This window comes from Oppia nitens, unplaced genomic scaffold (assembly GCF_028296485.1).
Source record: "Oppia nitens isolate AA-2021 unplaced genomic scaffold, nextdenovo-longstitch-racon4-pilon3 scaffold12_pilon_pilon_pilon, whole genome shotgun sequence".
In the NCBI taxonomy this organism is placed as follows: Eukaryota; Metazoa; Arthropoda; class Arachnida; order Sarcoptiformes; family Oppiidae; genus Oppia; species Oppia nitens.
The window spans coordinates 1,298,186-1,309,356 of record NW_026533191.1 but is presented as its reverse complement, the minus strand read 5'-3'; the positions used below and the strand labels follow the sequence as shown (position 1 = coordinate 1,309,356).

At 23.4% G+C, this 11,171-nt stretch overlaps 1 protein-coding gene across 1 annotated transcript; it reads right to left on the bottom strand.

Annotated features, from left to right (window-relative positions):
- Positions 1-649: 649 nt before the first annotated feature.
- On the bottom strand, positions 650-2,768 carry LOC128955669 (uncharacterized). Its single transcript, XM_054301344.1, has 4 exons — positions 2,652-2,768; positions 2,482-2,583; positions 2,305-2,394; positions 650-1,216 (listed from the first exon to the last, which is right to left on the bottom strand). The coding sequence occupies exons 1-4, from the start codon at positions 2,746-2,748 to the stop codon at positions 1,173-1,175; spliced, it is 333 nt and encodes a 110-aa protein (XP_054157319.1). The 5' UTR covers positions 2,749-2,768; the 3' UTR covers positions 650-1,172.
- Between the last annotated feature and the right edge of the window lie 8,403 nt (positions 2,769-11,171).

Sequence of the window (11,171 nt, the reverse complement as noted above, 5' to 3'; positions counted from 1 at the left end):
AAAAAAATAATAAAAATGAATTATTAATATACAGGTATAATAAATTATACTTATAATGATTAATTAAAAAAACAGTTTATGTAATACATTATAAATATCTTATTAAAATAATAATTTGAACATATTTTTTGAAATTTAATTACTTATTTATTTAATTAAATTATAAATATTGAATTCAATGTGTAATTCTTGTTTTATTAGTAATTAAAAAATAAATAAATCATATAATATGATAAATTTTATTGAAATATTTTTAAATACAATAAAAAATTCAATCAACTTAAATGATTAGTGATATTATTCATTAACATTAAAATATAAAATATTTAAATAAAAATATATTAAGCATATCTACTAAAAAATAAAAACCAAATTAATTACTTTTACATGAAATTTAAACTATTATTTTATAAATGTTTATGAATTATTTATTAGAAAAAAATAAACTAAAATAAAACTAAAAAAATAAAATAAGTTACATTATTTCTAAAAACATAAATCTAAATTAAATAATATAACTGATTATTGATTTTTTAAAAATATTTTCTAATAATAATCTAAAAAATAAAATTAAAATATTAATCAATTTCCGAATCTAATTCATTGAATTGTATGTTAAATTTATCTGAATAGTAATGTTTTGCCGGCGTCTAAAACCTATCGATGCTTTTTCAAATAGTAAAGCAAAAAATATTAAAAAAAAATAATATTAAAATTAAAAGCACCGGTTATTACCAGCACTTTATCCGAGTCTATAATTGTGTTCAATCGGTGAGCAATAGTAATGACAGTACAGTTACGAAACTTTTCGCGTATTGTCCGCTGAATGAGAGCTTCGGTTTGATGGTCAACATTAGCGGTTGCCTCGTCCAACACCAGTATCCTATTGTTACGCAATATAGCTCTGGCCAGACATACCAGTTGGGGTTGACCGACACTAAAATTACTGCCACCTTTGTTGATCATACCGTCCAACATACCGGGCAATTGACCAGTGATTGTATCCCTGAGTTGTCCTACCTGCCGGTGAATGGGTGCTCTCAATAGTGTTGAAAATATACGTCTATACGTCTACGTCTATAGTATTATCGATGCCCGCATACACATCATATAAAACGATACAGTGGCTAACAGTGATGTCACGCACAGGCCTACAATCAGTGCCGAATAAATCATAATATTACGGTTGTCATTGTTATCATTATTATGGTTTGTCCTGAAAAAAATAGATATATATTTATCAGGATTGATAAAGGTTTTTGTTTTCAGGGGGGAGGGGTATAGTGTTATATAGTGTATAGAGACAGAGAGACAGAGAGAGACAGAGAGAGACAGAGAGAGACAGAGAGAGACAGAGAGAGACAGAGAGAGACAGAGAGAGACAGAGAGAGACAGAGAGAGACAGAGAGAGACAGAGAGAGACAGAGAGAGACAGAGAGAGACAGAGAGAGACAGAGAGAGACAGAGAGAGACAGAGAGAGACAGAGAGAGACAGAGAGAGACAGAGAGAGACAGAGAGAGACAGAGAGAGACAGAGAGAGACAGAGAGAGACAGAGAGAGACAGAGAGAGACAGAGAGAGACAGAGAGAGAGAGAGAGAGAGAGAGAGAGAGAGACAGAGAGAGAGAGAGAGAGAGAGAGAGAGAGAGAGAGAGAGAGAGAGAGAGAGATAGAGAGAGACAGAGAGAGACAGAGAGAGACAGAGAGKGACAGAGAGACAGAGAGAGAGAGAGACAGAGAGAGAGACAGAGAGAGAGAGACAGAGAGAGACAGAGAGAGACAGAGAGAGACAGAGAGAGACAGAGAGAGACAGAGAGAGACAGAGAGAGACAGAGAGAGACAGAGAGAGACAGAGAGAGACAGAGAGAGACAGAGAGAGACAGAGAGAGACAGAGAGAGACAGAGAGACAGAGAGAGAGAGAGACAGAGAGAGACAGAGAGAGAGAGACAGAGAGAGAGACAGAGAGAGAGAGAGACAGAGAGAGATAGAGACAGAGAGAGACAGAGAGAGACAGAGAGGCAGAGAGAGAGGCAGAGAGAGAGGCAGAGAGAGAGTCAGAGAGAGAGAGACAGAGAGAGAGACAGAGAGAGAGAGACAGAGAGAGAGACAGAGAGAGAGACAGAGAGACAGAGAGAGAGAGAGACAGAGAGAAAAAGTAAAAGCTATTTGTATAATAATTTTAAAAATAAATATATCAATTAATTTTTTTTATTTTCATAATTACTTTTAATTTATAAAATACATTGAACTTTAGTTTATTTAGTTTTATTACTTTTAACGTTATTCGCATTTACCATCTTTACCTGATGCATTTCTATTTTTAGGAATACAGACTTTACTACAGCATTGGTTTATGTTTATGTTACAATATAGACCAGATTTTATACAAGTAACTAAATTGAGTTTTTATAAAATTAGCATATTAATAAACTTTTAAATAAAATTTATTTTTAAGATTTTTATCTATAAATATTACTTACTACATTTTGATACTTTGGGCTGAGAGTTTACAATTATACATGATTTACTACAACAGTTATGATTTGATATTTCACAGCGTTGACCATTTTTTGTACATTCAGCTTATATTTTGTATTCAATAAATTTAAATAATATATATTATATTAAATATTAAATACTAAATACATACCGTCAACAATAACATGACTGTTTGCTAATGACTGTATGATAATAATTGAAACAATTATTATAAAAAATTTAACAATTGTTAAATTAGTTCCTCTCATTGTATTTTTGTAATTTTTAGTAATTTAAAATAAGAAATTAAATTTAAAATGGAATTATAATTAAAATTTCAAGCAATTGGAAAAATTATTTAGAAATACCTGAAAGTAAAAAACATTTGGTTTTTATTTTTAATTAAATTTTGTAAACTTTTATTTAATATACTATAGTGATACTGCAAATATGTTTATATTATAATTATGACATTATCAACTCAGAATTGTATAATAACATAAAACAATGATTTATGATTGATTCAAAAAATTAATTATTATATAATTTGTCATATTTATTATAAAATATAATGAGCTATAATTGAATTGAATTAAGTTATTTATTATTGATTAATAATTTTAATACATATAAAATATTTTACATTTCAAAATTAAATTTATTTTATAAATTTTTAACAAATTATAATATAAATACAAATATATTATTATTTAATAAAAAATTATAAAATAAAAAGTCTAATTTTGTTATAATTTATAAAAATTATATTTTTAATGATATATTTTTTTAAAACTGAACATAGATAAGATATTAAAAAATTTAAATCTAATTAAAATAATTTTTAAATATAAATTTGATTATAGTAATCAAAATTGTTAATACACCTATTTCTAGGCACATTCCAAATAGACCGCCCCAATTCGATAACATAGTAATTGTAGACATTTCCGGTATATGTTCTACAATTGTGTCGTCATTTGTATTATGATTTATAATTAATTGAATACTTTTATTCCAATTTCCATTTACTTTGATTTTTTTACTACTTTTCTTATTTATTTCTAAATTATACTTATCGATAGAACATTCGCTTTGACATTGAGAATCGCATATTTTTTCATACCGAAATTTACACATATAAGCTAACATAACACTATAATTACGACTATTTGATGATAAATTAAAATATATAGATGGTATCATTAAATAATCTGGTAAATTATTAGCACATGATATAAATATCTCTTTTGAATCATTAAGATAATAGCAACAATTTTCTTCAAAATATAAATTATTGCTAAGACATTGATGTCTACATTGACTACGAGTTTTCGCAGCTACTTCCGCCATAATATCATAGTTGTAACACATTGTGTCGTAATTAGGCGGTAAGCGTACAGTTTTGGTAAGTGTATAACCAATTTCATAATCAAAGTCAATATCTAAAGGCAAGAAATTATGATTTAAATCATAAGGCATGCTATTGAGACTATGAAGCAATAGATATATTTGTCCCTCTTCTGTTTTAAACATATTAGGAGGGAACCATGTATTGTTGTGATACATATTTATAGTTATCTTATCATAATTAATCATTTTAGCAAATGATCCTTCAAATTGACGACTAAGGAATGTAAAACATTTTTTATAAAAAAATGAATCACTTAGTATTGAAGTAATTGGTTCATCACCACCATATATATACAGCTCATCATTGGATACTAATTTAACCAAAAATACATTAGATACTTCAGGTGTGTTTTCATATATATAAAACGGTACGGTAAGTTCATCTGAATAGAGCTCATTAAGTGATAAATTTTTATTTCTATAGTACTGAACAAAATTTGTGTAAATATTTTCAAGATTTTCTAACAGAGTTTTGTTAGAAATATCGCTTTCATTCAATGAGATAATTAGATTCAAATATTCAGTATAGTTTGGTTGCAGTTCGGGAAACCTATCGGCCAGACCGTCCATACGCAAGGCATATGGATGGCAGAGTGTGACGGCCGGTAAGTAATCAAATTCAAGTTTTTTGATACTAATGTTGACAACTGTTTTGCTATTATCGAACTGTTTGAACAAAATACTTGAACAAACAATTAGTAGTAAACCGCAGACATTGTATGAAATGATTTTTATGATTAAAACTTTTTTGTCTTTACGAGACATTTCGTCCCACGATTTGTGCTGTTTGTCCATCCATTCGCTGATACTATCGATTCGTGAATTGTATTTATCCTTACAATAGTTACCAATACTTGAGAAAAACGCCGAAACTTTTTGACAACAGGTGTTTTGTCGAAACCAATTATTATTGAGAGGCATAACTAATATTATTATTATTATTCTGTAATATATTAATTAAAAAAATTATTAGTATTATTATTATTATTGAATTATTTTAAATTTAAATTTTTAAAAAATAATTAATTATTTATTTTAATTTACTTACATTTAAAAATAATTAAATAATTTTCAGTTAATTTTTATCTTGAAATTCTTTCCTTGTAATATACTTTAATTTTTTAAGATACAAAAAAATATATTTTAAATTAATTTACATAAATTGTTTTTAATTATTTAAAAAAAATAAAATATTATATTTATAGAATATATTGTAAATAGAGTATATTTTTAACATATATGTGTTAATCATATAGAAATATATAATAAATAATATTTATTTTAAATAATTGTATTTATTGAGAGAGAGAGAGAGAGAGAGAGAGAGAGAGAGAGAGAGAGATTTTATTAATTGTATTAAATTTTTAAATCATAAATTCAATAATTTGTTAAAACAATAGCTACAACATTTATTGGGTAACAATCGATACGATTTGGCATCAAATATTCAGTTAAGCTATTGTCTATACGTTAGTAGACCAATGGGTTTATTAAAACATTATATTAGATTAAATTTGAGTTCAAAATAAATTTTAAATATTCAATTTAATTCATGGTTTCTTAAATTAATTTTAAAATTAATTAAAACAGCATTTGTAATGATAATAATTTTTAAGTAGTTATGCCGTAATCATGGTCATTTACGCATTTGTCTATATTTTATTGGACAATAATTTTATTAAGTAAATATTTAAATAAAATTTTGATTCTAAATAATTTTTAAAAATTAATGTTATAAAAGTTGTTTTTGTTTATAATTATAATTAATTATTTAATTAGTTTACTATTATATTATTGATATTAAATTTGTTTAAAAAATGGTATTAGAAATAAATATTTATATTATACGTAGATTATTATTACTTTAATGGTTTTGATAATAATTTATTAAAATTATTTAATAAAATTTCATATAAATTATTTCAATATATTAGACAAACATTTTTTTCAAAATATCGGCGGAAACTATATTGTTGGTCAGTCTAATCGTATCAATTATTTTTATAGAAATTATAAATTATATATATTTTTTAAATGATTTTATTTAATTATCGTTTGTAATTACCAGTAGTTTTATATATAAATAATACTCAATAACTAACTAATTAGTAAACTATCAAATATTTTAATTATAAAGCGATTAAAAAATTAAACTTATTTTTAATGAATAATAATGATTTTTAACTATATATATATTTAAAAAGTGTTATATATTTTTAAGGAAATATAATTTTTATTTAAATGATGACTAATAGAAAACATTATATAATAGATAGATATTGATTAAAATTATTTATTAATTATTTATGATGTTATCATATTTTTAAAAATATATAATAATACAATAGGTAAATAATTAACTTAAATTTTATTATTTATTATTTAGCTTTCTTCTATTTTTATATATTTGTTATTTAATGATTAAGAAATAATTATATAATAATCTAAGTGTATTAAAAATATATATCTATTGTACATAAACTATTAAATTTATAATAGAAAAATTAATGATATTATATAATATGTTTTTTTTAAATAATTAATTACTTTATAAAGTACTGCATATAACATTGATTTTTTGTATGATGTACTATGATAAGTAATTAAGATATACACAGGTAAAATTTGGTACACTTAATTGTTAAATATATATAATATATATAAATACTATAAGCAATTGTGATTTATTTAAGATTATTTATACATTTTTTTAAAGAAAAATCAGATAAATTAATACATACAAACATACACTCAAATAAACACATATGCACACATATACACACATATACACACATATACACACATATACACACATATACACACATATACACACATATACACACATATACACACTTATATACACATATACACACATATACACACTTATATACACATATACACACATATACACACTTATATACACATATACACACACATACACACTTATACACACACATACACACATATACACACATATACACACTTATATACACATATACACACACATACACACACATACACACACATACACACACTTATATACACATATACACACACATACACACACATACACACATATACACACATATACACACATATACACACATATACACAAAGAGAGAAAAAAATATTGTTTAAAAATAATTACTTTAAAAGCATTTTGTTTAACAGTTTTAAATATCGTTTCTTAAATTTAATTATAAATTTTTTAACAATACTAATTCTTAATATAAATAATTTTTTTTATTAATTTATTATTATTATTATTATTTAACATTTTCTAACCTTTTAATAAAATTAGTGTTTTTGTAGGTTGTAGTGGTGATAGCAAAATAGATTTAATTAATAAATTAATAGTGATTAGAGATGATAGTTAACTATTTGGTAAATAAATTAAAAAACAAACAATTTGTATTAAAAATCTTTATTTGTAATAAATGTTAGTTTTAATTAGAGATTATAGTACCTTTATGAGATTGATAAATTGAAATTTTTTAATAAATTTTCAATAATTTTAAAAATCTTAGACACCAAAATCCTAGTATAAATACCGGCTGTAACTGTATTGTTGGTCAGTCTAATCGTATCTCTAAAAAATATATTAAAAATTCATATTATTATTATAATACTTAAATTAAATTAAAACTTAAGTTAAATTACACTTGAATGTATTAATTATGATATTAATAATTATCACTTAATGTAATAAATGTTAAATAATTAGTTTTTAAAATTTATAATATTTATTAACAATATAATAAATTTATTAGTTTTTATTTTATTAATAATTTATTAATTAATTTTATAATAAATTCTTTATTATTATAAGTATATTTTTTAAACCTTTGTTTTATTTAGTGATTAGTTGTCTCTTATTAATAATAATAATTACCAATTAACTAACTAATTAGAAAACTATCACTCACTTATTTAGATAATAGTTTTTAATTTATTAAAAATCTAATTTTAATTAAATAATTAATACACTGTATATCTGTAGTATACTGTATTGTATATACAAAGAAGTTGTATATGTTCTATATATTTGCATTTTGTTTAACTGTTTTAACAAATTTTTTCTTAAATTCAATTATTAAACTTTAAATTATAATAACATTTTTAACGATACTAAATCTTAATATTAATATTTAATATTTTCTAACCTTTTAATAAAATTAGTGTTTTTGTAGGTTGTAGTGGTGATAGCAAAATAGATTTAATTAATAAATTAGTAATGATTAGAGATGATAGTTAACTATTTGGTAAATAAATTAAAAAACAAACAATTTTTATTAAAAATCTAAATATTATTATTAATTAGAGATTATATTACCTCGATGAGATTTTTTAAATTGATATTTTTAATAAATTTTCAAAAATTTTAAAAATCTATAAAACACCCAAATCCTAGTATATATATATATATATATATATATACCTACGTTAACTGTATTGTTGGTCAGTCTAATCGTATCTTTAAAAATATATTAAAAATTCATATTAGATTATAAATACTATAGTTAAATGTATTATTAATAATTATCATTTACTGTAATGACTTTAAATAACTAGTTCAAAAAACTAAAAAAAAATTAATTAACAATCTAATGATTTATTAATTAATTTTATTAATAAATTTCTTTATTATGTAAATATATTTTTTAAACCTTTGTTTTATATTAAGTGATTAGTTGTTTTTCAATAGTGATTACTAAAAAAATAATAATTTCAGATATTATTATTAATAATAATAATAATAACCAATAGCTAACTAATTAATAAATTATAACTTATTTAGTTTAAATAGTTGAATAGTTTTATTTTTATTTAATAAGCTAACTTTAATTAAATAATTAATACACTGTATATCCCAATAAGTGATATATATTTTATATTATAGTAGTTATAGGAAGTGGTTAAAAAAATTTTTAGTAAAATCAATAATAAATATTAGTAATTAATTAGAGATATTATATTACCTAGATGAGATTTGATAAATTGATATTAAATTTTTTAAGAGATGATAGAAACAAAAATATGGGATAAAATTTAGTAGAGACTTGGAGATGTAAGTTAACTATTAAATAATAAATTAGAAAAAAATTGTTTTTAAAAACTTAATAATAATATAGTTATATTTTTATTAAAAATAATTTTTAAATACTTTTCGTGAAATTGACTTTAATTGTAAATCCTTGTATAAATACCGGCGGCAACTGTATTGTTGGTCACTCTCCTAACTTATCTCTAAAAAAATATATAATTCATATTTAATTATAAAATACTAATAGTTTAATAACTAGTTTTTTTTAAAAAAAAATATAAAATTAATTAACAATATAATAATTTATTAATTTTTAATTATGAATAAATATATTAATTTTATATAAAAAAAAACTTTATTATATAAATATATTTTTAAACCTTTTTTTTGTGATCAATTGTCTCTTAATAGTGATTACCAAAAACTAAAAGTTTTAGATATTAATAATAACAACCAATAGCTAACTAATTAGTAAATTATCACTTATTTAGTTATAATCAATAGTTTTTTTTATTTAATTTAAAAATAACTAATACACTGTATATCTATAGTATACTGTACTGTATATCCAACTATAAGTGGTATATGTTTTTTGTATAAGTTATAGGAAGTGGTTAACAAAATTTTTTGTGAGTCATATAATATAAAATATATATTTCATAATAAATAGTAATTATTAATATTACATATATACTAATTGTTGTTAGATATCTAAAAATATATTATAACACAATAATAACAACAATTAATTTTGTTTTCAATATTATTTTGTTAACTGTTATATAAAAAATATTTTTTTTGCTTGCTTATTTAATGATTAAAAAATATGTACCTGTTTATACAGTATATATGAAAATCAAATTGTATTAATAATACAGATATCTATTATACATAAACTATTAAAACGTTAATAATATAAAAACTTAATGATAATTTAAACTATGATAGTACAGTATTATTAATATATAAATATTTTTATATTAGAAAAACAAATTATTGATTTATAAACTATATTATTTAATATACGGTATTATTTAATATTATAAAAGTATTATAAAAGTTTTTTTACAAAGTTTTTTATCTAACAATATATTGGTTATAATATTAAGTATAAAACTTTTTTTCTAGTTTATAGTAAAAAATTAATGTTTATTTTGTATTATAATAAGTTTTTTAATATTTAAAGTAACATTTAATATATATAAATAACTTAAAGATATATATATTAATACAATTTAAGATATTTATTAAATTTATATATTAAATATTGAGTGTTATAATATTTCTAATAAAATATATAATAATACAATAAATCCTTTGTATTGTACGTAAACAATTTAAATATTGTACGTAAACAATTTAAATATTGTACGTAAACAATTTAAATATTGTACGTAAACAATTTAAATTGCCACCGATTGGTTTGTTTTATTTGATTGATTGTCAACACCGACAACACCGACGGCCACCGATTGGTTTGTTTTATTTAATTGATTGCAACACCAACAACACCGACGGCCACCGATTGGTTTGTTCTATTTGATTGATTGTCAACACCGACGGCCACCGATTGGTTTGTTTTATTTGATTGATTGTCAACACCGACAACACCGACGGCCACCGATTGGTTTGTTTTATTTGATTGATTGCAACACCGACAACACCGACGGCCACCGATTGGTTTGTTTTATTTGATTGATTGTCAACACCGACAACACCGACGGCCACCGATTGGTTTGTTCTATTTGATTGATTGTCAACACCGACGGCCACCGATTGGTTTGTTTTATTTGATTGATTGTCAACACCGACAACACCGACGGCCACCGATTGGTTTGTTTTATTTGATTGATTGTCAACACCGACAACACCGACGGCCACCGATTGGTTTGTTTTATTTGATTGATTGTCAACACCGACAACACCGACGGCCACCGATTGGTTTGTTCTATTTGATTGATTGTCAACACCGACGGCCACCGATTGGTTTGTTTTATTTGATTGATTGTCAACACCGACAACACCGACGGCCACCGATTGGTTTGTTTTATTTAATTGATTGCAACACCAACAACACCGACGGCCACCGATTGGTTTGTTCTATTTGATTGATTGTCAACACCGACGGCCACCGATTGGTTTGTTTTATTTGATTGATTGTCAACACCGACAACACCGACGGCCACCGATTGGTTTGTTTTATTTGATTGATTGTCAACACCGACAACACCGACGGCC

Excerpts from the sequence above, each read along its gene's own strand:
- LOC128955669 (XM_054301344.1), bottom strand. The coding sequence starts at position 2,748 with ATGAGAGGAACTAATTTAACAATTGTTAAATTTTTTATAATAATTGTT. Across the intron at positions 2,584-2,651 it reads CAGTCATGTTATTGTTGACG|CTGAATGTACAAAAAATGGT; the intron begins GTATGTATTTAG and ends ACAAAATATAAG. Across the intron at positions 1,217-2,304 it reads TAAAAATAGAAATGCATCAG|GACAAACCATAATAATGATA; the intron begins GTAAAGATGGTA and ends TATTTTTTTCAG.